At 41.7% G+C, this 27,824-nt stretch overlaps 1 protein-coding gene across 9 annotated transcripts in view; it reads right to left on the bottom strand.

Annotated features, from left to right (window-relative positions):
- Window positions 1-4,954: 4,954 nt before the first annotated feature.
- Window positions 4,955-27,824, bottom strand: part of PLAG1 (PLAG1 zinc finger) — a 52,146-nt gene continuing 29,276 nt past the window's right edge. For 4 of the 9 annotated variants that reach the window (XM_054193545.1, XM_054193547.1, XM_054193549.1 and 1 more), the window contains 3 exons: window positions 16,090-16,189; window positions 11,932-12,290; window positions 4,955-11,337 (listed from right to left, as the gene is read on the bottom strand). In XM_054193545.1, coding sequence (XP_054049520.1) covers window positions 10,074-11,337; window positions 11,932-12,173 — 1,506 coding nt within the window. In that variant the 5' untranslated portion in view covers window positions 12,174-12,290; window positions 16,090-16,189 and the 3' untranslated portion in view covers window positions 4,955-10,073. Of the gene's footprint in view, window positions 11,338-11,931; window positions 12,291-16,089; window positions 16,190-16,738; window positions 16,907-19,209; window positions 19,458-26,530; window positions 27,820-27,824 lie in introns of those variants that run through there. The other 5 variants (XM_054193550.1, XM_054193551.1, XM_054193552.1 and 2 more) reach the window with 5 other exon arrangements.

The following is a 27,824-nucleotide window of genomic DNA, read 5'->3' as shown; positions in this document are numbered from 1 at the left end:
GTCTTTGAGTTGCTGGTCAGAAGAAGTCAGCCCTGATATCGAGGGCCTTAGAGGACTGATATGGATGTAACCCACCACAACAGAGGACACAAACCAAACATCAGAGTTTCATTTTGATCAAGATGCATCGTTGATTATGGTTCTCAAGAGCCAAAGCTTTGTCTAGAACAGGAGAAGGACAGAACTGGGGACTGGAACTGATTTCAGAGAGCTGAAGAGTGTAGTTATATTCCTCTTCACAATCATTACTTTATTTCTTTGTACATTTGGTTGGTGCACCATGTAACAAACCCTTGAAGGCCTGGCTGTCCAGTGGCTTCTGAGAACTGCTTTGCAATATAGAGGTAGCATTTTATTTCTACTAAATTATTTTATAATCTTGCTAAAGATTTATCTCTTGACAAATTTCTCTCTTAAGTACTTAAATTACAGTCCTACTCTCAAAACAACACAGTTCCTTAGCCTGTGCCTTAGTGACTTCTGAGAGGTTTTCTTCCCAGTTTCAAATCAAAATTTTCTCTTTTCTCCATTTACTGTCAGTCCCTGTGATCTCAGGTTAGGATTTGATGATGAACGTACATTCTTCCTTACGCATATAGTGTTTCATGGTCCAAATGCTGCCTCCAGTCACACCTCATAGACCTCAAATGATATTCAGAGGTGCCTGAAAGCAGTTCTGAGATGATCAATCGCACAGGTGTAAGCGATACCATTATTTGAAGCCAGTCCATACACAGGCTTGCTCTGAAGACAAGGCACTGATTAACCATTTTATTTTTTTTAACAACAAGCACAAGCCAGAAAAGAATCAAGTTCATGTTTCAGAGTTTGGTTGTTTTGGTGAGGCAAATGACACCTTGGAATAGTAAATGCAAGCAGCTTTTCATTCAAGCAGTCAGAGGTAAACCCAAATGCGAAGAATAAATTGCGTTGCAAGAATTGTGATGCCATTTTACTGCTGATCTTTGGAACTAAGACATAATAACAGTAAACATTTAAAAAGGTTAAACGCTAGTTTATAAATAATAAGATCAAATTTCAAACACACTTTGCCAAACAGCTGCTTGATGATTTTTTCCTTCCCAGTAAGGTTACTCCGTGTGTTCAAGAGAACGAAGCAAGGGCTCTCCTTACCTGAAAGCACTGAGGCTCTAACTGGAGGCACTGGCAAGGCAGGGGAGGTTTCACAGCTAATTTACTGGGGCCTCAGTGACCACAAACGGACCAGGGATAACAATCTGTGACCTGCTGCTACAGAATAACATCCCAAAACTTAGGGATAAAGATAATACATTGTGAGATGCCCGTAGCAATACTTTCTAGACATAAAACTGTGTCCAGCTCTGGGGCCCCCAAAATAAGAAGGACATGGACCTGTTGGAGCGGTGGAGGAGGGCCATGGAGGAGGGCCACAAAGATGATCAGAGGGCTGGAGCACCTCTCCTATGAGGACAGACTGAGAGAGCTGGGGTTGTTCAGCCTGGAGAAAAGAAGGCTCTGAGGAGGCCTTAGAAGTGGTTTTCCAGTATCTGCAGGGGGCCTACAGGAAAGCTGGAGAGAGACTTTTTATAAGGGCATGTAGCAATAGGACAAGGGGTAATGGCTTCAAACTAGAAGAGGGTAGATTTAGATTAGACATCAGGAAGAAATTCTTCACTCAGAGGGTGTTGAGACGCTGGAACTGGTTGCCCAGAGGAGCTGTGGATGCCCCATCCCTGGAAGTGTTCAAGGCCAGGCTGGATGGGGCTTTGAGCAGCCTGGTCTAGTGGGAGGTGTCCCTGCCCATGGCCGGGGGTTGGAACTAGATGATCTTTAAGGTCCCTTCCAACCTGAACCGTTCTGTGATTCTATGATTCTGGTGGGCCACTGCAAATTATCAGAAGTTGCCCTAAGTTATAGCGTATGAAACCCGCCTGATTAAAATGGGTCATACAGTGTAAGTACATTGTTACATGGATTGCATTAGTGAGTAAGAAGAAGATTCTTGTAAAAATACTGCTGAAGAAAAATACGCCTAAGCTGAAGAGCGCGCGTAAACTATTGGGCAATTCTGTGCTTTATTGGTTAAGGAGTCAGACACTGACAAATTAAGAGGGGACAATTTTTAGGTGAGGACACACTTCAGTGAGTTTGGGGGGTTAGTCTGTGTTTATTTGTCATTAATGTTTGATAGTTGATATTTCTATGTCAGAGCTCTGATGTTGCTCATTTACAGCATGCCCCCTTAGCCATACAGAGTCTGTATTTTATTTTCATCGTCAATGTTAAGTACTTGTGAGCAAATTTAAGGATTTATCCATGACCATGCGTGAAATAATTTAACACAAAGGCAGTAAGACAGAATTGAGCTTAACGAGACACAGCTTACAGAACTCTTCTGCTGGAATTGTATCTAATTCTACACAAGGAGAGCTGACAAACACCTTCCTCGCAGCAGTCTGTGCACCCCATAGATAAATTGCTGTCTCTCATAGATTAATCAAGTATTTGGAAGAAACTTCCCACTTGCCTGGTAAACCACACACTGTGTTAACTAGGAGGTAACCTTTACAAATTGCATGATTCATTTTGGACTTGTAAAACATAAACACTTTAGACTTAAAACTTGCTGAAGTAAACCAAAACCAAATAAAACTAAGTTCTCAGCCTTCCCAGGTTTGACTGCTGCCCTCCCATGGCATACATACACGTACACATAGGCAGACACATACATCTATACACACACACACATGCATACACAAAGGTTTAAGCAATGTACTGATTTTCAGAAACTGTGACTATTGCAGGTCTCTGCATTATTTTACACACATCACGCAGAGATCTGACCGATTTATATGAAATGACTCAACCATTCTTCTTCTTTGCACGTTGCAGTTCAGCGCAACAGTGAAAATCAGCGCCACGGGCAAACTATCAAGGATAAGTTCCAATGATTTCCAGCCCAGCCACATTTTACTACAGTCCTGTTTTCAGAGTGCTCAGCTGATACCTGATGTCTCTTCAGGCCCCTCTGAGGCAAACTAGCTTTGTAGCTGGTGATTTTATGACACAAATATCCCTGAAGGAGACAAGGTTGTGGGATGATGACGACAATGAAGAACACAACTGTTAAAAAAAATATAATTAAATACTTATTTCTCTGAAAGTGTTCATTTCTTGAGGACACACAGACCATTAAAACAAATAAATAGAATTATATAAAAATAAAAACACTGGGCAAGACGTTACACCTTTATTAGGAGTAGAGGAAGTTTATACTGAATTACCTGGGATACAGCACATGAGCAGGAACTTGAAACTCCACGCTACTGCTGGGGTCTGTCATTTCCATCACCACTATCTCCACTGTTGTTCAAAACAGAGCAATACAGCGTTGCTGTTTATTTGCTAAAGGCCCCGGCTCATGATGATAAGCAGCAGTTAATCCTCCAATACACTTCTCAAACTTTTAAGCACAGACAAAATTTTGTAATACAGCTTATCTTGCTGTCCTACTTGCTGCCTGCTTGTGATGGCAAACCCTTGCTGTGCCAACTACGGCAACTGCTCCTCTGGGAAACTTAATTTCTATCTGATTTAATACAATGTTTTGATTTGCAAAGTGGGGAAGCCAAGAGCACATAGCTGCCCAGTTCTTGCTAGTCCAGCAGCAGCTCTGGATCAGTTCTGGATTTCCCTGTCAAAAAACCATCCTTTATCCTAGGGCATGCTTATACGTGGGAAGGAAAAGGAGAGTGAAAGGGGAAAAAATGGAATAGTCTTCCTCTTGCACTCCTGGAGGACAGCGAGATCAGGTATAGAGGGTACTGAAGGATCATGTTTCTGTACTTTCTTATGCAAGTTTTGGAAAGAGGTGGTTACAGGAGAGAGAGAAGGGACAATGCCTGTGGCTCTGAATTTAACAAGGAAAGCACTGGAGGGACTGCACCTCTCAAGAGATCTCTGGATATAACACAGACATCATCCATGCAATCACATTCCACTTATTCCAGAGGCTGACAGAGTTTCTAGAAAGTGTCCGTTTGGAAGGAGGACATGTTAATTCAGTAACAGTGAGATCAGCTGTAATAGAGACACAATGGGGTGGTTTTCTCCCGGGGCAGGGAATAAATGGTTTTGCAGAGTATTTCTTACTGTAGAGCATCTGTAGAGCTTCTGACTGTCAATATAACAAGGCCAACCCTCTGAAGCCAGTCAGAAACCTGTGACACAGAAGTGATGTCAGTGCAGGGGAAAGGGGTAGGGATTGCAAGAAAGGAAAAATGTCCATGTACGGAGAAGGCGAAAGCCAACAACTCTCTGTAACAATCATTTATCTCAGGCTGGGTTACAGCAAGAAATCTAAAAAGTCAAGACTTGGAAAAGAGAGGAACCCCAAAGGAGGAAAACCCAGACAATGCTGAGGATGTTAAGACAGTATACTCCAAAAACCAACGAAATGTGAAATGCTAAGTCTTTTTCTTTGCTGGCAAACAGCCTACGCTAGGGAACAACGGTGTGGAAGGAGCAGAGAGGCTGCTTGTCTGGCTGTGCTGCACCTTCCCCCCCCGCATTACAGTCAGACTTCCTCCGCAGTGTCACAGGCAGACGGCAGGTCTATGGGATCAAAGCAACAGAATTCCTCCTGGAAATATTCCAGAGACAATCCATACCCTGTGGCTAACACACGCCGCATCCCTACAGTTTACCCTGCAAACCGTAACAATCGATGTAAATTACTTGCATTTATCTGAAATGATGGAGGTTCACTCACCTACTTCTCCCAAACGAGCGCTGCCACTACGGAAACCCCAAACTCACCTTCCAGTGTCTCACAGCATTTCAAAGTGCAATTTGATGGCAAACTCAATTGCTTCTTCAACTCAGATCTGTCTCGTCACAGACACAGTTGCAGTAGCATCATCCAATTTGTTCCTCGGTGAAATCATGAAACACAGACACTTATGCTTTAAGATTTTCTGAAAAACTGACATTTTACCAGTCATAAATTAGACAGTTGTACCTTCGCAAACTCGGAACAGGTACACCCAGTAAAACTGGATGTATTCTGTAATTACTTATTGTAATCCCAAACATGCAGATCGAGATTATCTATTGAAATGCCAGGCATAAGTTATTCATTAACTAAAACCATTCTGTAATTTTATTGATATATTTTGTGGAGTTCACATATTTTTGTACAGCAAACATAACACTGTAGGCCACAAGAAGCTGCAGCACTATTGTTTAATAGCAGCAAGGTATATTTTATAATCAGGGTATGTGGACAATAAATAGTCTGTTTCTTTGGATGTGAATGTTTAAAATGAAGTTCTGCTGCAGCTTCATAATGTGATTGCTATTTTACAGAGCTTATACACAAAAATATATATGCAATCTTTTTGTCTATATTTTATACAAATACAACAGTAGTTTGTGAATACATTTTAAAGTACATATACATGATAAGCAACTCAATTTCCCATATCACAGGATAGCAAATTTTAAATGCAAGAAACATATACAAATTCAGTCTGGAATGCAGGGTTTTCTGTGTTCTGGTTTTTTTTTTTTCCTCTATTTTTGACTCAAAACTTTTATCATAAAAACATTTTAGCATACAAGTCCAAACAATTTTTCCACTAGCTAAAAATATAATTTCAGCAATCCAAGTCAGGTTTGGGTGTGTCATCATTCCCCAATAAACTTTTCCCAGTTTTTGTCTGAATTCAAAGGCTTTTAGTAACATATAGTATGTTCTTCACTCCACACCATATAAAAAGCCCACATTTAATTTTAACTAGCAGTCACCTATTTTTATGAACAAGAGCTGGGCTTGTCAGCGTTTTAAATTTGCATGTCCACAATTTTACTTTTGCAAGTGCATATGAATACATTGTGGTGTTGCACAAAGTTCATTAATGACAAATTAAGTCACAGTATAAAAATATATCATACAACTATAGGTCTAGTATAGTCCTTTTTTCTATGGGTAAAAATACATCTGAATGAGACAGGGAGGTTTGTAGCACCATGAGAGGAGTTGTATCCCAAGTTACATTAGCAGCATGATCCAATATAACAATATTGCAGGAGTGTTTCTGAGGAGATAAACATTCACTCTGGTTCAACTGTACCACTGAAGCTTATACTGAAAAGTGTTTACATATGATTAGCAATAGTTCTGTGTCACTTCCAGGGCTAGATAACTGTTATCAAAAGACACTGCCTTCCAACAAAAGTAAGACACCCTTATTGCATAAAAGCTTTGGGACTATCCAAACACATTTTGAACTACTGTGGCGTTCTCTGTACGTTGCGCGTGATGCTAAGGAGGCTGTGGTTTTAATTGCACACTGGGAGGATGCAGGACGGGCAGCTAAGCCTATACGCTTCACTACATACCAGATAAGTACACTTACTTCAGAGGCTTGTCTATAGACTGAGAAGAATACAGGATGAGCTGCTAAACCAGTGTATGAGACAGACATAACGAAGGATGCAATCCTGCTCCCCTCGACCTTTACGGATGCAGGATCAGGCCCTAAGTTAACTAAGACAGCAGCATAGCGATGATAGGGTATGATAAAAAAAAAATAATCTGTATCAAATACTGCATGTTAAACATTTTTGCCATAGTTTACCATCCAGAACTCCAGAGGACACAGTTTGCAATTGGCGAGGACAAACTCCTAATTTTTTTTTTTGACTGGTATTCAAAATGGCAGTAGAAGACAGTGTAGTTTGAAACATGTAAACCTAGTAAAAACCATTGTAAAACCCTTAAGAAAGACACACTGGTTCTGTGCAATATAGCAAATTGATAAGAAAACACTGTAAAAATGTACCTGTTTAAAATTACAATGTCTACCATTTTGTACACAAAGCATTATACCAAAGGCCTACATATATGTAATCTAATGGCACTTGAAACAAATTATAATAAAAGGTTTTATAATAAAAAGCATAACCTGTAAGAAATTTTCTTAAAAGGTTTACGTTTTCTTTTTGAAAGTGCTATATCTTGTAATATGTGTAACATAGAGGTTGACCAAGCTTTATTTTAAAAAATATTGGCCTATAATACATGTTTAGCTCACTAGGCAAATGATCCTGAAAATATGTACTCTTAACATTCATTATTAGCTTAATAAAGCAATCAGCTCTGGCTCATGTTTCAGTCAGTATATGGTTTTTAAAAACCGCTACTGCCAAATTAACAATAAATCACTCTATTCCACAATTTACTACTAAATAAAGCACAAGCAACAAGTACACAAAAATATATATATTTTTAAAAAAACAAACCTTACTAGAAATTTAGAAGTTGCACAAAGTGTGGTGCACGATCAGCCAGCCCTCCCCCCTCCCGCCAAGAATCCGCCTGAAATCGAGAAACCAGGGTTTAAAAACTGACGGTTTAGTAGTGGCCAATATCGACTCTGCCTAAGTGATATCCAAAAGCACGCTGGTGGTGGTAGTATTGCTTACAGTGTCGGGCTGCTTCCGCCTTACCGCACATCCTAGTTCAGTGGCAAACACGCTCGGTGCAGCCACCCGCCGAAACCCTGACTTGAATGAGGTTCAATATCTTGTCTGAGGTCCCTATTTCTCACGTGAAATGTACATCTAACTCCAAAGTGAAATGTCAATCCCTTTTCAGGAAGCTAAGGCACGAACAAAGTAGTAAGGATTCTGGCTACGCACTAAGAAACGGGTGTTGGCAAAGCGTCTGCTGGGTTTTGTTTTGCCTTTTTTTTTTTTTTTAATGAAGTCTAATTGGAAACTGAGACTGATAAACAGTCGCTACGGATTGGGAATTCATGTGCCGGAGGCTGCCCAGGACGGGCAGCGCTGCCTGGCCACGCTGCGGGATGCCGAGCGCTCGCAATTTTCCTCTGCTGCAGGGGGAGTTGCAGATGCTCGGCTCCACGAGGGGCATAACCCACTGGAGGAACTAAGTCCATTTATCTTCATCTCAGATTGAGTTAAAGGATTGAGAATAAACCCGAGTTCTTCCTAGATACGTTACGGTTGCTGATTTAAACTAGAGTTACATTCGGTTGCATTCACCTTGTGCTCTGTTCATCTGTGTTTTTCTTTCCTTTAGAAAGGTGAAGAGAAAAAAAGCAATATTGAACAAATCATTCAACTAAAGATGTAAGTAAGCGAGCAATCTGTTTCACAGAAACCAGAGGAAGCAGTCATGAAGCAGAGCTAAAAGCCCACTTTGAGATAACGTGCTCCTAAATCCAAAATGTAGGAGTAGTTTGCAGAATTTCAAAAGGTATTTTCCTTATTAATACATCCTTATTTTAATGCCTTTGGAACACAAACACATTTATAAAAATGTTATCTTTCAGTAATAAAATTTAAATACACATATGTATAAAATAGTAAAACTACACCTGCATATTGCTCCTAGAATTAAAAAAAAAACAACGTAGGAGCTACTGATAAAACATCCGGAGCATGAGCTCCTTAAATGGGAGCAACTTTTGTTTCTGTGAAGTATATTTAGTTTAACCACTTAAAACCTTGTATGAATCCTCATTATTGTTTGAAAGATACTACTGTACTTGATTTCTATTTTTTAATTCCTTGTACAAAAATGACAAGGAAAAGAATGTTATTGTTGAAATACAACAAATCTAGTTTGCTTTCATGCATCGCAGGGTTGAGTTTTGTTGTTTTCTTTTTCCTCTTTTGGTTATTAGGGATTGGGGAATAGAATATATTGCATTAGGTAAAAGTGGTGTAAGCAATATGCTTTTACTTCACTCCTAAGAGTCCTGTCTTTAAATCTTGGCAATGGGCAAAAAGTCCCTAACCAAGTACCCAGGTGTAGAAAGTGTGATTAACATCTAACTTGTTGCTTAGGAGGACATAACACACCGTGTAACACAACTGAAAAGATCATTCCAATAAAAAAAAAACAAAACCAAAAAAACCTGGTATTTGCAAATTTACATTCACTCTCTGACTGCACACTAGTTTTGAACTGAAAATAGATACACACTTTCTGGCTGGACTTGATCCACCCTTTGGCGGTGGCAGCTGGGAGAAGACTGATGCCTACAAATGTGAATACACTATTGGAAGATTCCTATGCAGTACTCTTTCTATGCTACTAAAGAGAAAAAACAGCAAGTTAAGAATTAAAACAAAAACTGCGACAAAATATTCTGCATTACTACATTACAACACTTTTATATTTCAAGATCAGCCATTTGCCTGTTTCCCCTCTACCAGAGTCATGAAAGCACAACAACACAGTTCCAAATTCAACTTGAAACATTTGTCATTTAGGCAAGCAGAGATTCTCTGTTGAAATTCTGTTCAGCCATGATTTTAGAGAATTAAACTAAATTATTTTTCTTCCATTATTCATAACAGGCCACAAAATTTTAAGCCAGAAAATGGCAAAATTCTTAACACCTTTTATAATGACTTCAATACAAGTCAAAATGCTATATATAAGTACGTGTGTATATATGGACTTTTATATATACACACACGAGTTTTCAGAAAAGTCTGAATTCTATATTTACTTAAAAAATTTAGATTTGTCATTGTAGAACAGATCAGATGTGTCACCATTTGGGAAGAGGTTTTGTTTGGAAATGGACTGGATAATTTTTTTCCCAAATCTTTGTGATACATATTTAAACTGGATTCTTTGCAAATAGTAAAATATATTAAAAGGTAAAAGTGGTAGTTCTACCACTGACATCAGTAAAACGGAATAGCTGGTATGGCTGAAAAAGTTTTTAAAAAGGTATGAGTGTTGAGAGTTTGCTTGGGATGACTTTCTACTGAACATTTTAAATGTGTCAATTGGCAGTGAAACTGAAAACAATACAATGAGACTGTTTTTTTTAAAAAAAACCCAACAAAACAACGAAGTAAACACAGCTGAGAATAAACACTTTCAAAACATTTTTAAAAAGTTAATTTAAATTTCTTACTGGCTTCATGAGATTGGTACTGTACAAAAGCAGAGAATTTATAATGTCTTATAGTAGGCACTAAGTTAAAAATGGTCACCTAAGGCATTTCTACAAATAGACAGTAACAAGCCAGCTTTGTACATCCTATTGGAAAGCTTGATGAAATCGCGGTAGGGTGGTGGTTGTGCTTAGACTGCTTGTGAAAGCTGCAGACAACGAGTGCAGAGACCCAAGACCTATACTATTGCTAGGATCTTGTGGATCCTGGGTGTGCGGTGGAAGTTGAGTCATAGAAGAATGTGCCTCCTCTTGCGTATAACTCATTCCGAGGTTTCCCACTGAAACAGAAGGATTGTAAGGAGGGCCGTTTACAGGTATGAAGTTGAACAGCTGAGAAAAGTCCAACGACGGGGTGTTTAGAGGTTCGCTAATAGGAACGGAGCCCTTGGAAAGGGAAACCTCCCCAGACCCATCATCTAGTGTCCCTACTTGTGGATCCAGCCCTAGTTTTGATGAAGATGCTTGAGAATCCTGGGATGAAGAAGGCATACCACTTTGCAACTCCATTAAGTAACTTTCGATTTCCCCTTTCAATGGCTGTTCTTTCTCAGGCATAGAAATTGCGTATGAGGTAGTACCGAGCGGATATTTCAACGATAGCTGGTGAGAAGGGTGGACAGACTCCATATCTATTGGACAAGGCATCCCCAATGGCAACGATGTGGCAACCATTTGGTGTGCAGATGCAGAACTCTGCATGGACTGAATCTGAGTGTTGTAGAGATTTAATTGCAAAGTGTTTGTAAATGGCTTTGATGTCAGTTCACTGGAAGGTAAAGACATCACTGGAAGCAGCTCATCCTTAATAGGCACAGAAACATTGCAGGTAAAGGGATCTAGAAGGTCCATTGGCTCTGTTTTGACCTTCAAAAGTTCTTGGTTGTGACTTTTCTTCATGTGGCGCGTGAGGTGATCCTTCCGCCCAAATCTCTGTGCACAGTACTGACAGAGGAAGTCCTTTCTTCCAGTGTGCACTACCATGTGTCTACGGACATCCTTTCGGGTGTAGAACCGACGATCACAGTGTTCACACTGGTGTTTTTTCTCCTTCACTCCACCCGATGACTTGCCTGCATGAGTTTTTAGGTGCTCCAGCAGCACTCCTGTGCTTTCAAAAGTCTGCAAACATACCTTACAGGTGAGGTCACCGCTTGTTGCAGCATGCAAAGCCAGGTGACGTTTGAACCCAAGCTTGGTATTGTAGTTCTTTCCACATTCTTCACACTTAAAGGCCTCTTTGTTGGGATTGTGTGTATGTAGGTGATTCTTTAGGTGATCTTTTCGGTGAAACATTTTCTCACAATAATTACACTTGTGGGTTTTCTCAGGAGAATGAGTAGCCATATGCCTTTAAACACAGATATATTCTGTAAGTAATTATTTTGATCAAAAAACACATGTGCTCATTTTTTAATGGCAGCTAAATACTACACTAAGGGCTGCTTTGCAACAGAACCTTTTAACTGAAAGCATGACACTACAAAGACAGTTTGACAAATTTAAATATAGCAAAACGCGAGGCATTTCTCTTAAATCGACACTTTAGTTTTGGTGGGTTTTAGCTACTGTAACAGGGGTATATGGGCAAGTATGAAAGTACTTGTGTAAAAGTCCATAGCCAAAAAATTTTCAGTCCATACTCTTTTTCTTGTGACAATTCCTTATACAAATGAAAATTCTATGCTCATTTAAAAAAACAAAACAAAACAACAAACAAACAAACAGAAAACAAAAGCAGAAAACAAATTAAGAAACAAAATCAAAGACATTAGCTTGCAAACTTAGGTAATTTAGAATTCTAGAAACAATCCAATGGCTACTTTAATTAACACATCCTCTCTGCAATCAGCTGAAGGCGTACACAAATATATACTTTTACACGGCTTAACACGGCCAACATAAAATAGATAATATAATCTGAAAGATAAATAGAGTTTAATACCTTAGTAATTTGTACTTAGAAACAAAGGCCTTGGTGCAGTCTTGTTGTGTGCACTTGTAGGGCCTCTCTCCTGTGTGAGAGTATGAGTGAACCTTTAATTTCTCAACACTGTTAAAGGCCTTGTCACACAGTTGGCAAGGAAAGTTTTTTCTTGGTTTGGTTTCACCACGCTTACGTTTCCCTGAAGGGACTTTCTGGGTATCTCTTACTTCTGACAAATCACCAGGAATGACAGTGGCCATCGCAGCCTAAACCAGGCCTTCTTGTTGGACACTTGGGAATTGCCCAACTCCACTAAATGATTTAGCTTTAGATGGCTTCTCAAGTTTCATGTGGTCGTAAAAGAAAGCAAAAGGGGACTGGAAAAAAAAAATAAGAAACAACTAGTTTGTAACTAAACTTAGATTTTGAAGTTTACTTGCTATGTGATGCTTCTGAATAAAACTTAAAAATAAAATTAGGTTCAGCTGGTCTAATGTAATACCTGCAGGTTTCTTTACACTATTTGCTGCAACTCTTAAAATGCATTGCTCAGGATGAACAGATCCACATATGCCCTGAAATCACACCTCGCAACCTTCCCCTCAGGCACCGTATGGAGAACAGCAAAGTTTCTGTCGGGTTACGGGAGGCATCAGGCAAAGAGCCTACCTACCCCGGCAGCTTTTGGCAGCTTCCGATTTCGAAGGAATTACAGCTGCGCCTGTGGTGTTCGCACAGACATCCGCACGCACGCACGCACGCAGGCAGGCAGGCACACGGGCATCAAAGCGAAAATCTGTAAGCCTTGAAATGTTTGAAAACCTGCGCGAAAAGGAGCGGTACCCACAGTGACAGTCTGAGGGGGCAAAGCTCATGTTCTGGGGTGTACCTCCTCACCGTCATTACTGCCTCTGCTCTAGTAAAATGTACGCCCTGCCGATGATCGCTAACGCCAGGTGAAATTCTCCTGTAAACTTACCCTCTGCTAACCGAGACTTGACATGTTAACAACAGAAATCCCACGAATTAGGGACAGATCAGGTAGATCAGGGTTTTTATCAGCCCGGCCCTGGAGACCCCCACCCCTCCTCACGCTACCCTGCCAAGACGTGGGGGCTGTAAGCGTCCGGATTTAGGCTGGCTGAGGGTGGAGGCTCTCGGTATTGCGAACCGTGAACTAAACTGGAGGCTTTCAGCTACAGGAGGTGCGTGACGCTTGTGTCTGACCCGTGGGCGAACAGCTTTGAATTCATCATCTGGTAACATATAGTAGCAACTGGGCGCCTGCCATTATGGGGCACTCAACAGCCCTCCTTTGTAAGGAGTAGCCGACAGCCTTTCCGCCCCCCCCCCCCCCCCCATCATTGGTGCACAATTGCTAGTACAGATACCAAAATTCAGTGCTGCCTGTTATGGGAAGGGCCGAGCGGGAGGTCTGCGGCAGCGGGGGCGAGGAGGAGGATGGCAGGAGGACGGCACTCAACACCAGCGTTTGGCAGGGCCAGAAAGCCCCCGAATTTGGCTTTTCTCTCGAAAGCAGCGATTCTCCGCCCCGGCCCCGGTGTCACGGCTGGCAGCTGCTGTCCACCATGGCCTTGTCTGGGGCAGCTGCGCGAGGGGCGGCTGGGCCAGGCGTCATGGAGGCCGGGGGCAGCGGCCGGGCTGGGGGCTCGGCGGCCAGCCGCCCCCACAGCCCCCAGCAGCAGGGCAAGGGGAAGGCAGCAGCTGCTGGAACAGGTGGAGCCGGGCAGGGAGCACCAGGCCGCAGCTGCTCCAGCCTAACGCCGCCTCCCCGATAAACAAAATGGACTGGGTCAGGGGAGGCGGGATGGCTTGGAGGTGGCCTGGGCCCGGTCTCAGCTGTCCTCATCCCCCACCGAGGCTCAGCGGAGAGGGAGGGGGCCAACCACTCCAGAGGGGAGCAGAGAGCAGCGCTCAGGTGTGATGGCGGCAAAACTCAACGGTCCTTGCAAGAGCCCCAGCGTGGCCTCAGGAGAAAGTGAGGAGAAAGGAGAGCTTGTGTTTTTTCTCAATGCATGGCAGGACAGGAGCGGCAGGGAGGGGGAAAAGGGGATGCCCCTCTTTAACATCTGCATTTTATGAAATCTTCAGACTGAAACGTGTACACAGAGTATGTCTTTTCCTATGCCTCTTCTTCCCTCCTCCCCATAACTTTTCTCTTGTCTTTACAAAAGGAGAGAAGCACTGGAACACCAAGATGGAAATCTGCTGCCTTTCAACCCTAAAGTTCTCGAATGGCAAGTTAAACTAGACTACTTTCTTTAAGCAAGAAGTTTTGTAAGACCACCTTTACTCCCCCAAATTTTATATGGAACCACTAACCTCCTTAAAGATACCCAGTGACAGAAAAGGTGTTTCTCTAAGGACTCTTATGATTTCAGATTTGTCTTGGACTCATTCCCACTCATGGGACGAAGCTTGGAGACATCAGTTCCATGAGTGTGAACATGCACAGGTCTTCAAAGTATCAGCTTAATTTTATCTTCTTTCTCATAATCAACTATCTATTTCATAAGTGAAAAAAATGAAAGAGTTGTTTGGAGACTTGGGAGCAATAATTTTCTGCAATAAAAGTAAATGAAGACCAGTTCCAAAGACTTCAATGAAGCCACCAATGTAATCAAAAGGTGGGTCTGATTCACATCAAAGTTGTGATATATTTGTGGATTGAAAGATTTTTTTCAATATATGCCTTAATCAGAATCCGGTAATAAAATTAATTTTCCTTTCCTGTAAATTAACACACCGGTCTTCTATGCATATTGGCCTGAATATAGAATGAAATATCATTTTAGCTTAATATCTCCTGACAAATGAAGTTTGGAGGGAGAGAAAGAATAATCCAACCTGATCTACACTTACACAGGGTATTATCTATACCCCACAGGCACCTATATGAGACCCGCCACACAGAGCCCACAGTGCAGCAGTGGTGGCCCTCGCTGCGTGGCTACTGCACCTACAGGCTCAATGGGGTAAGAAAGGGCTATGACCCATTTTGCCTCCCTGCCAAATCCACGCCTAGCCTGAGGCAGGGCAGGCAGCATTAGTGGTGAAGGGCAAGGGAACTGCCTCCATAGTCTGCTGCAGGGGAGTGTGGTTAATTTGGTCATGCTGGGTCCAGGGCTCAGCAGCAAGTGGCCTCTGTGGCCAGCCGGTGACAAGGGAAGCGGGCACAGCTGGCAGGATACAGGGAGAGAGGATGAGCTGCTGCAGGGAGGGACAACAGGCAGAACCAGGATAGGGCTGTGGGGCCAGGGAACGCAGCATAGGGGTTGGGAATATCTAAGGACACAAGGATAGGGGTGAGCTGGTAATTCTGGGGGCAGGTGGGGGGAGGAACTGAACATGCATCAAGCTGGGGAGATGCAGGATATTAGGCCATGCAGAAGGGTAATATGCAAGGTCTGATGTGAGGCCAAAAGCAGTGTTTGTTATGGAACAGCATATGAGGCTTAACTGTTAAATTAACAACTCTGACAACTTCTCACTCCTTTTCTTGATGCAAAGATCATGCAACAGGCTGAAGGCCATCCTATATTCAGGCCAATATAACACCATTACCTTCTCCAAAACTTCAGGTAACCTACTTGCTGTACCAGAGTGACTCAGAACATTCACATGGATGAAGAATTCAGGTTTTGTTCTTCTATGAAACTAATTAAGCTGACTTTGAACTGTGTTTAAGTGTCCTCAAAAATGCATCATCAGAACAAATATAGTGTGGATCCAATCTTTGACAATGACAGAGTTTTATTAAAAAACATGTACGCACTATTATCTCAGTACCATTTCTCAACAGATGAGGCAATTAAGAACTTCAGTATTGATCTCTGAATAGATATAACCACTTTCTTTTTTTCTTGTGGATATATAGACTGAGCAATGGAGATAAAACTTAAAAAAACACTGATCCTCAAATATTACACTTTCCAAAGACCAGCTGAAAGAATTTTATGAGTAATACTGCCTGTTTGTGTCTCAACATATTATCACTTAAAATCCTCACTCTTACTGGTGCTTTCACAACTGCAGGATGAATGATTATATGTATCAAATATAACAAACACATTACACAAAAGCTCATATATACTACTATTTTAAAAGAAGCATATACTTAAAGTAGGATTAAAGCAGCCTCTGTTCAATGCACACCTGATGTTTGCCCACTAAAGTCCTCAGATTTTGGTCTTAACCAGTTCCGCTGACTCTTCTTGGAGGAAACCAGAATCCAGTACTTCCCATTTTTACTGGTCTGAAAAACAAAAGGAAGAACGGACTAGACTCCAGCGAAAGTAGTATATTCAGAAAGGCTGGGATGCGGCAAGACCAGGGGTTGGAAAGAATCGGAAAGGCAAAGTTAAAAGGGATAGATCCAACCCATGCACAGAACATTATGTACTGTTAATTATAAACTGTAGGAATCAATCGTTCTTGCATTATCAGTAGCAATTATACACTTCAATTTGCAGTATACTTACATCGTTTCACCTAACGCTACGCTGGACAGTAACATATAAAGAGATAAAATTAGACAAAAGCAAAGGAGTTTTCAATAAAGTTAAAAACAAAACAAAAAAATCCACAGACCACAAATAATTTAGAAATAACAGCGAAACATGTAAAATGCTGGGCCCAGACTTGGGTTTCTTACTCAGAAAGGACTGAATAAGAGAAGATTTCTGGATTAGGCCCAACTTTACTAGAACCTAATGCCTTCATTCAGCTTAATTATACAGGAAATAGCAGCTTAAAAGGTCACCTGCAAAGGAAAATAAAATTAATTTAAAAAAAATAATAGCACCTCTTAACGATGTACATGCTACAGGTAAGTCCCAATAGAGGGCAAGTCTAGGTGTGCCTGAGCAAATCCAGAGGGCCCTTCTGGAATTTCCCTTCTATCTCCCTTTTCCCTTGCCACCATCCTTTTGTAAATTTGCAGCACGTCTTCCTTTTCTTGCTAGAAGGCCTCCTGGATGACACAGGTATACACGGAAAACATGTTCAATGCCTCATTGTAACGGGGAGGTTTATCCCCTCCAACTCTTCCGGATGTGTAAGGGCGAAGCCCTATACATTGCACATACCCCACGTGGCAGAACAGACTGAAGATATTTGGCAGGAAGCCCCAGAGTAATGTAATATTTCCCCCCACACAAACCATTTTCCCTTCTCACTTCCCATTCACTCCAGTAAAATATTCTTCCTTTCGGTACCAAGTTCAGCTTCGCACAGCCCCAGCCTCCTCTGCTGGTAAGCACGAACGTTAGCAAACCAGCGTCCTTGAACACCTATTAAAGGCAAAAGTGCTTCAGAGCAACCGACAGAAGCTCTCCGACAGCTGAGAAACATTTGTTTGTGGTTTCGTACATACAGGCAGGAGGTAGAAACAGCTCCGGTACCCAAAGAAAAAGTGAAAGCTTTGCTTTCAACTAATGAGGGAAAGAGGGGACACAACCCTCACCACCTCTTTTGGAGGTCCCCAAATCACCTTGTTTCGGCGATAAAATGCTGACGACTCTTCTCTCCCTCTCCCAGCAAGACCCTTATAAATTAGCTATCCTGCAATGCTTAGCTCAGCATCTTCCGCTATTGTAGCAGAAAGGAAGAGCTTCATTATCCAGATGTTTCTACTAACGTAGCTCACAATAAGCAGACAATATTTAAGTCAGCCACATAAAGGTAACAGACTAAGTCCTCATGCACTTCATCCCTCCACCATTGCTATTTACAGACTATTTCCTGTTCCAATAAAAAAACCCCCAAATTCTACCCCAAAAATATTATAATGCCCTCTCAACAGTATTCAACTTTTTCTCTTAAATGCTTATGGTACTCAGTTCTCACTACACATCTAAAGTCACTCTAGCAAAAAGCACGTGCCTTCAGAGATGGGTCATTAGAGGCATGGAAAGACTATTTTATCAGGGGAAACTGAAGCAACTGCAACAAGTAAATAAGCAAGATAAACACCAGATGTACTTAAAATGCTGAAGGGAATGAAGGAGGAAGGTCAGGTACTCTTATTCATTACCTTATGAATATTGCAATATCACAATGCAGTGGATCCAGATGAGGGCAATGCTGTACCTACACTTAGCTGGGATCTTAATTTCTACAAGACCATTATTAAGCAAAGAGCTTAACAACATACACACAAAAGGGGATAACTCTGTATGAATAATGAAAACATCTGCTACATTTGACAGGATTAAGTGAAATAGAAAACAAAAAAATTTCTATGCTTTGCAACAGTAAGTTACCTACTAGATAAAAGACTTTTCCTTATGCACACAATACAAAAGTTGTCCATGATAATGCTGATCTTTAGATGACCTTTCTCAGGAGTTTTTGGTGCTAGAAAATCTCTGAGGCAGAATACTGGACAAAGATGTACCATTCTTCTCGTAACAGCTTATAGTTACAATGTCATTAAGTTTTCTTCTCAACTAGATGAGTTAGGAACAATTTTTAATGAGCAACAAAGCTCAAATTATTCTCCATACGAAGTTGAGAAGCATCACACTGCAAAAAGCATTGTCACAGGCACATGCCCCAAACCCACTTGGGAACTAGTAACAAAATACGACTTCTGTAATTTGTCAGATTATGATTGTTAGAATTTTTCAGATCTTCCAGTATTTGTGAGGCACTAATTTTGCTAACTCTCCAAACACCCTGATAATTCCAGGTTACACAATATCTGAATTTCTACCATCTAAGGAGTCAAAGGAAAAAAAAAGAAAAAAAAAGAGCCCCCAGACCCTAAGCTAAATCATTTATTCCTGGTTTTACCATTAAAAAAGAGTAACATACTTTTTTTCAAAACTCACAGTTCATCTTTAAAAATCTGAAAAAATAGCTGCACTTGAAAATGTTTTAAAACGTTATTTGATATCTAAACTAAAAGGATAATGAAGACATTACACGAATACAACCAATAATCCTCCTCCTGACTTGCATTTCTTACTTTTCTTAAGAGTGTCCAAGCACAGTAAAGAAAAACACCAGTTTCATGGTTATTTTCTTTTAAAACAAGAGAGCAGTAATGAGAATACAGCATTGAGAACACAGTATCTGTCATTGCAGCTTGTATACAGCACAGTGAATCTAACTACAGTTCCTGAAATTGATCAGTTTTAAACCAGAGGAAGGGTCCTAGAAACATTAGAATCATAGTAACAGAGGAATTAATTAAGGATTTAATAGTATTACAGAGTCACCCTGGGTTTTAAATATTTGTTTAAGGAAACAAAATGAGAAGCGGTTACTTACCTTATGGAAAGTGCAATTCTTTAAGAAGTGCTGTCCACACAGCAGATTCCAGGTGAGCACACACTCACATGAACAGGATCAAGTTCTCTGAAGAGAGTAATGTCCATCCTGGCTGTGCCTGTGACCCCTCCTAACCTCTACCGGCAGCGGTGTAAGGCAGAGGTCTCCCGAACTGTGCCACACACACCATCGCACCACCCAATGCCACCTGCAGCAATGGCAGCTCCCAGCTCTGCTCCTCACTCACCCTGTGGGGCAAAAGCCATTACGTGTGCCACTGCCATCAACGTGCTGCCTTGGGAAGCGGCAACCTCCCTCTTCAGTGGCCGCTGCAGCCCCGCCGCCCCCAAACCCGTGCTTCCGTCTCGGGGTTTGAGATGCTGATGTGGAGGAGCTGGCACGGTTTGCTGTGGCTGGTGAAAGGGAGCAGGGCCATGGGAGAGAAATATGTGGGCAAGAGCTGATGTCCTAGCTGGGAGCGCAGTCTGAGGATGGGAAAGGTGAAACACAGGCTGGCACCCTGGTTTGGGGAGGAGGATGAACACGTGCAGCCCAAGGAAGCCAGGAGTCGCTGCTGCTGCTCAGGGTGGTAATGGAGCAAACTAAGCTCAGGATGCCCCTGTCTAACCTCTCTCAGGTTGTCACCAGTAAAGACTCCTTCAGAGCGAAGGACAAGAGATCTCTTGTGGTCCCTCGATGCAGAAGGTGCCTGGAAGAGCCACAATTACTATAGTATAAAGTCACCATTTTTCTTCTTTCCTGTATCTTTTTTAGTCACCTGACTAAAAAACTACTGACAGAGGAAACCTGCTGTGTCCGAGCAGTCAGGGATAGCAGGGGGAGCTGCGCTGCAGGAAGCATCAGGAAGAGACAGTCAACGCGGGCACTTAACTGTGGCTCAAAGAGCCAAAGTGACAGTCAGCCAGCACCTCCACTACAGAGAACCGAACTACAAATCTCACCACACCTGGCCTGCTCAGCCGGGGCTGTTAAAATTCCACAGATGTTGCCAGAGCTCCTGAAGATCCCTGGGTTAAGGCAACCAAAGAAAGAGCATCACTTCACCTCCTCCTGCTTTCCTTGTGCTGTGGGCTTACGCACCAGCCTCTCGCTCGGCAGTTCAGTTTGTGGAGGTGTAGATTTAACCCTCCTTCCCTCAGACATCTCTGCTGGGACGGTTGTTGGAAGGGCCTGAGGGTGCAAGTGGCAAAGTGCCTGCACCGCTCCAGGATAGCACACTGGGACCTGCAGCCCTGCAAGGCTCAGACATCCTTCCTGGATCATTAAGGATCAACGTGCCAGCTGCACACTTGCACTGACCTCGGAGTGAGCGGTACATCTGACTGACTTTGTAGAAAAATGCCAGATGTTTTGCAGCAGAAGACTCACCTCAGAGTAGCTGCAGGTAGCAGAAGGTCCAGCTGCCAACCCTCTTATGGAGAATTAACCTTCAGAAAGGGAGCATCTCGGCTGGAGAAATTGATCCCACCAATGGAAATAATCAAGCAGGTAAGAAAAATCCATGCTTAACTGGCAAAGATGTTGAAGTATTGATGACTGTTCACCTTTGATGCCTGTGTTTAGAAGGAAAATCCTGCCTTTGGTAGGAAGATGCCGATTCTGTCACATTTGTTCTTGGCTGGACATGGCTGGAGGGGGAAGGGGACAACAAAGGAAGGTGTCTCTCTGTGGCCTGAGTTCTCCTACATCTGGAAGCTCAGGCTGAAGCTTTGATGCTGGAGGACAAGAAGGGGGAAGAATGGGCATTGCTGGGGTGAGGCTGTTAACCAGAAGGTGGGGGTTTGACCAGGGAGCCTGCCTAGGCCAGGAGCGGCTCATGCCTGCACTTTCATGAAATGATCCTTCATTTAATTTTCTGCCTGTTTTATTGTGTAATTTGAAAGAGATTTGATCAGCAAGAAACATGTATGCACATGTTTCTCCCCTAAGCAAAGAAGACACCTGGCACGACTGTCTATAAACATGGCACTGCCAAATGGCAGGAGGGACAGATCTCAATCCCCTGGAGCTCTGCCTCCAGCCACTGTGGCCTTTCCTATGGCAGGCAGCGAGAAGATGACAGCCAACAGGTACACTTACCTGACAACAGCCGGGAATCGACTGGGGTTTTACAGCTCCTGCTCTCTCACAAGCTGATGGAGAGATGTGAAAAGACAAAGGGGTCCACACCGAGGGCCCAGAGGAGACAAGATGGCATTGAGAGGCAGGTGAAGCCACTTGGCCTTTCGCGGTTTTGGACACCAGTTATTGTAAATAACCATTCAAAGATGTAGGCACTGGCCCTACTGTAGTGTTCCACGTAAGGGGAGCACACACACATATGCAAACTAATCACAAAAGAACAGATACTTTGTTTTTTTGGTTGGGTTGTGGTTTTGTTTTTGTTTTTGTTTTAATATATACAAGGCTGTATTTATCTTGAACTTCAGGACTTCTCCTTATAGCAGGCAGCTAAGTTCAGAGAAATCCTTCTCCACGGATTCAAGCTCTAGCCTAGAAGTATAGAGGGGTGGCCAAGGGAATGCAGTAGGAGAGCAGCGAGAGCACCCACAGGCTGGAGGAAGATACAACCAAATCCAAGCATGCAGCAGGAGAACTGCCAGGGAAAGCTGCTGCAGGAAAACAGAATGATGTGGGCAAAACAGTGAACATATCTATCCAGCGATCTGAGGTATAAACATAAGAATGACTTAGAGATAATAACACATAAGATTTTACCCCTCAGGGAAACAGCCTAACATCTAGAACATAATGAAATAACATAAGCACTGAAAACTAAAACCAGGCACCCATTGTAGTCTACAGTTAGTGACAGCACATTACTAGTATCTACTGTATGCAGAATAATGATTATGCTGCAAAGAATATCATACAGAAGGTAGAAAAATACAAGAGTTAAGATATTTCATCAATTCAAAATTTTAACAAAGTCTCTGTGCTTTTTTGGTTGGTGGTTTGTTTGTTGTTTTTTTTTTAAACATCCACAAAACAGAGAAACTTACTGAAAGTGCATAGAGTCGAGCAGGAAAAACCCCTGGTCCTTTCAAACTAGTGTGAATATGGGTAGCAAGGGGAACAAATGCACTAAAATTATTAAACCCATTTCTTTTCTTCTGGGCAGTAAATATACAGATTCCACTAGTGAACATCTATTAAATATACATACCTTTTAGAAATTAATAAAGCAAGCATTTGGAGGAAAAAACAACTAGGTTGCTGTGGGACAGTAGCCATCATACAAAAATAGGTATTTATATAGATTTGACTATTAAATACAGCATGTTGGTTTTTTTCATGATCATAAGACTATTTGCAATTCTTGAAAGCTGTACTACAGTGTTGAAATTTGGACAACCAGATTTTTAATTTTAGAAAATAAGTCATTCTTATAATATGCTACACTAGAAAGAGTATTACATAACCTTTTTCAGAATATAGAAGAAAAACTCTATCATGCCAGTCTTTTTTTTTTTTTTCTTTTTAAGTTCTGGAAAAGTAGAACATGAGCTTACCAACATTTATTTTATCATGACCTAATAGTCTGTAATTTAAAGGAAAAAAAAAATCACAATACTATCCAGCATCTCTTTGTGGGCTCTTATTATTTCAAATTACTTAGGTCCACTTCAAATCTTGAGGGCTCACTTTTGGTTACTAAATGTTCCAAAGGGTTCCTGATTATATACTAAATTAAAGGAAACAAGAGCTGCCCAGAGTTAACCCATCTGATGATTGTGGTTTTATGGGCTTTTTAAGAATCTCTATGGCACTGCATAGATGTTTTTCTAAAAACTTTGGAGAGGCTGTGATACAAATAACGTTGATACTATAATTACTGTTAGAACGTTCAAAACCTGCAAAAGTGCTTTCATGTATTTTGGAATCACACCACCACCACCACACCCTTGCCAAGAATAATCTGCATCCATTTTTAAAGTGATGATGCTTCTGTGAAAGCAAACTTTGGTTACTATTTAATCTGCATATAAGACCATGTCATTTTTTTAATAAAATCAGAAGCAAATCCTGTATATGTACAAGTAAACACAAACACACATCCTAAAGGTGCTCATAAGATCATACACCAATATGATCAAGAAGTAATTGATGTTTGTAAGGAACTTTGTTTTCCTTTGTCCCAAAACATCTTAAAATGAGACTAGGTGGGCAGGCTAGATTAATGGTACATCTAGGCCAGTATTCTGCCTCCAGTAATAGCCAAAAGTACAGAACAGGTCACGAACATGTGATATTTCTCACTGATGCTCTTCTGACCTCCAACTTCATTGATGTCAGGGACTTCCTGAGCCATATGTGGTTTCTGTTATTTTAGCAACTTTCAGCACATCACCCTTCCAAGCAATAGTCCACACTCCCCCTGAAAACCTTATCAATTTCTAATATCTACAGCACACCTTCAAAAAGTCATCCCACAGGTCTTTCCACTACTGATTTTATGAAGAACCTCTTCCTTTTGAGGGCTCTGAATCTGCCTTCCTTCCTAACTGTGTATGTTCTTGTTTTGAAAGGCAGTGGTTAGTCTGCCTCTTCCTTCCTCTGCAGATGTCCATAACATTGCCTTCAATTAATTCCTTTCCCAGACCACAGTCCCAGGTTATAGAAGTGTTCTAGGAAGAAAGTGGAAGGCACCCCACGTAGCTCATCATCCTTGCTGACCTTTTCTAAGCCTCTTCCACTTCTAATAAATCCTTTCTGAGATGAAGGCTCCAGAAGTGCACACAGCACTCAGGAGGCAACCAAACCATACACTCCTGTAATGACATTCTCAATTTTATTCTATATTTATTTCATCTGACATTTGGGTTGTGTTTGGTGACCAATGAACTCATGATCTCACAGAATCACCAGTCACAATCCCCAAATCTTACTCCTCAATGGAGTAAGATTACTCTTACTCAGTTCAAACCCAGAATCCTTTGTTATCCTCATTTATCTACACTGAATTTCATGACCCATTTTGTTGCACAGTCCTCAGCACTTTAATGTCCTTCTACTGTTCTCCACACCTGGCTCTCTTCTTCATAGTAAACTTGCTCACACAATTGCTCATCCCCTTACTGATACCATTTATGACTGTGTTGAACAGTTCAGATCTCTGGGGAACGTAACTGGGACCCTCCCAAAACTGAGAATTGACCTTCTACTTCTACCCTTTGATCCTACCTTTTAATCTGTCATTTACTTGTGCAAAGACCTTCCCTCTTACATTATGGCTCCTTAGTTTCCTTAAAAATGCCCTCCTGATAAAGTTCACTTTGATTTTTGAACCAAAACATCTTCAGTTCTTGCTGATGCCTCTAAAAAACTCCAACTCCCTAAGACAGGACTCTTACAAATGCTGCTTTGACTCTTCCCAAATAATCATACCTACCCTGCTGGAGACCAAGTCTGTGCTTTATTATAGCATCTACCAAAATTGCCGCAGACAGATTTCAGATTTGCCTGGTGCAGGCCTGCCTGGTCCAGACCACCCCTGAAACCATGATTTTACATACTTACATTTCAGATGATTTTTTCTACACCTGAATACTTTAGGATGTACCATTTAAACAAGAAAATCAGGTTGCAGAGCACAACTAGACAGGATAGGAAGTTACAAGTTTTTCTTTTTTGAGACAGTCATCTAACCTGAATCGTAATGCAAGATGTTTTTAACAGTTTCAGTAATGGGTCAAGTAAAAGGGTTTCTGGAGCTCCAGTCTGCCAGCTGGAAATCACAATGACATCGGTGGAATTCAAGATGAACTCCACTTGCATACATCACCACACAACACAATCCTGTGCAGGTAGTGATCGGTCAGAGAAAGACGGTCTGAACTGGAACAACACAGAAAAAAGCAGCCACCAGTCACTCCACTTTGTGCTGTGCTCCTCATTGAAGAAGAAAAAGTAAACCTCACCAAAGAGCTCAGTAATTTCACTTAAAGGTCTGCTAGGCAGACAGCACAAAGGAACTGGCTGTGCTGGAGAAATTAACAGGATGCCAGAAGGCAGGGACAGGTTTTAAATAGCAAAGTCTGTAAAATAAGGATGGACTAGAAGTCAGAAAACATGGGACTACAGTAATCCAACCAGTGATTCATCGTTTGGGCTTGGAAAAATCCTCTACCATACCTCAATTTTTGTCAAGGAAAAGGAAAAGGATAATACTTACCCACCTGGCCAACTTAAGCTTAACTAAGATGGGGAAGGTGGTGTTCTTTGGAAAAAAAAAATTGTACTACCACATAGAAGCTGCAAGGACTGTACTAGGACAAGACCCTTCACAGAACTGACGTTTCCCTCATGAGGTTGGGTTAGATGGTTGGGAAGCTCACATCTGGGACAAAATGACAACTCGTGAAGGACTGAAATAAAGTCCCCAGTACACACACCGAATCCTGTGTGTAGCTGGTAACCACACAGTATTCCAAAGAACATAGCGGACGCCCAATCCTGCCCTGAATCACACTGCCTGAACAACATTGCCCGGGGGCAAAAACTGTGACAGGGTTTAGCATTGCTTTTTTTCGTAACCTTGGATTTTCATATGATTTATTGGAGCTATTCCAATTAAAATGCTGATCTCAGTTGCCCCATCTCCTCTGCCTCTTATCCCAGCCCCCAGAGAAAACCTACAAATAAGAAAGAGTGCCCAATTTCCAAGCAGCCACTGATCTTCCAATACACCCTACAGTCAAGGAACTGCTGTTCTACCTGAAAATACTTCATAGATTATTGTAACATTACATTAAATAAGAAGTGTCACATTTAGTCACTATGGTCTTTGCTACTACTGCTACAGCTGTGATGCTGGATGACTGTATTAAAACCACAAAAGCCTTCAGAAAGGATAACTAAAGATGCAGAATACTTAGGGTAACGCCAAAGCAAATCCCTCTTCAAAGCTGTAATGAGTGAGCCTTCCAGAACCTGCACAGTGCAGACAATACGTACCAGCTTTGTCTACGCAATGACATTAGCATACACCTCATCAGCTTACTCTGATTACTGTGACTTCACAGAGTGTTTGCGTGCCATTTTGCTATGAGAACATCCTTGTTAATGAGGTAAGTACATAGCTCTGCATTTGTTCCCACCTCCCATTCGGCATGTTGAGCACTTACAGTGCTCTGCTTCAGTTTGTCATGCAATGCATTTTGAGATGCACATCTTAAGAATTCTGAGATTTTATGCCAGGTTAATGAACAATTAAAAGCATTCATGCATAATTTAGAGCTACATGATTGAACACAGCAGAGGGAGATGAAGCCAGGCAGTTAGTATCCAGAACAGTTACCTGGAGTACAATTTTTGGATTCAGGTGACTGGCAGCAACTACTAGTTTCAGGCAGCAGAAGCAGAACTTGCCAGAAGTCCACACAGATTATGCCCTGGAGCCGCACCAACAGAAAACCAACCTGGGAGCTCCTGCCAGCCTGATGAAATGTCATAACGATGCAGTCACCAAACAACTTTACCATTAAATCACAAGGTAATCAGCTTGTTATTGGCAGGGCAACCAAGTCAGGAAGGCTGACAGTAGCACAAGGAGGTTTCTCCATGTCTGTCATTTCACAGGAGGTCACGGATAGCTTTGAAGGGATAGGGTTCCCAACTGGCACAGAAGCAGGTGGTGAGACACGTACTTGTTGCCCTACTCTACCCCGGCTCCACCTCCCAAACACACAGGCTTCAGACTTTATCAACACACTGGCATATTCCTTCACAGTCCTGCCGGACACAGATCACCACAGTAAGCATTCACCAATACTAATAATGGGTGGTCTACAATGAAAGAACTATGTCCTGCAAGGTAATTTTTGTTCTCCACAGTCCAAGACATCAGGGCATTTAACAGCTCTTTTTTTTTTTTTTTTTAAATAAAAGCAATTTAGCAGACTCTGCTTCCCTTATTTCCAAGCCTACATTAAATAATGGGAGATAAAGCACATGCAAGACTTTGCCTTGAACAGCTGCAGACTGCCAGTGGGGCAGGCTTCCAGAAAGGTGGAAGGAAGATGATGACAAAAAAAATGGAATAAAAATAGTCTTATGACTGTATGGTATGCATCAATGTTTCATGCACGATATGGGAAAAAATCCTGGAGGGCAGATGGAAACATGAAATGGAGATGCTTTTGTGAGTCCCGGAGAACATATTCCTCTAAGTGCTCTCCAATAAGACACCTCAGCTCCTTTCACACTGTGGGAAAGTAACTGTAGGCTAGAAAAAAATTTATAATCAAAAGGTATGTTTTAGTTTAATTTTATTTTTAAAAAGTTGTGAAGAGATGAGTTTTACAATAGTCATGTGTTCAATTATTTTTCAGACAGGTGTTTAGAAAATGGATTTATTTACTGATGTAGCTGATGGTGCTTTTTCAATGAAAAGACAACAACCTTAAGAGCAAAGTAGGTCGTGCAAGAAGTGCTCCTCTAGATGATGTACACAAGAGCCGAATACTGTCAGGCAACATTTCTAATTAGCGCAACTGACATAGTGGTCTCAATATGGAACATCTCCTATGTGTTGCAGAGTGTTGGAAGTGAAGTGCTTGACCAGCATTTTATTACAACTGTTTTATGTTTAG

Source organism: Rissa tridactyla, chromosome 2 (genome assembly GCF_028500815.1).
Source record: "Rissa tridactyla isolate bRisTri1 chromosome 2, bRisTri1.patW.cur.20221130, whole genome shotgun sequence".
NCBI lineage: Eukaryota > Metazoa > Chordata > Aves > Charadriiformes > Laridae > Rissa > Rissa tridactyla.
This window is presented reverse-complemented; position numbering and strand designations above follow the sequence as displayed.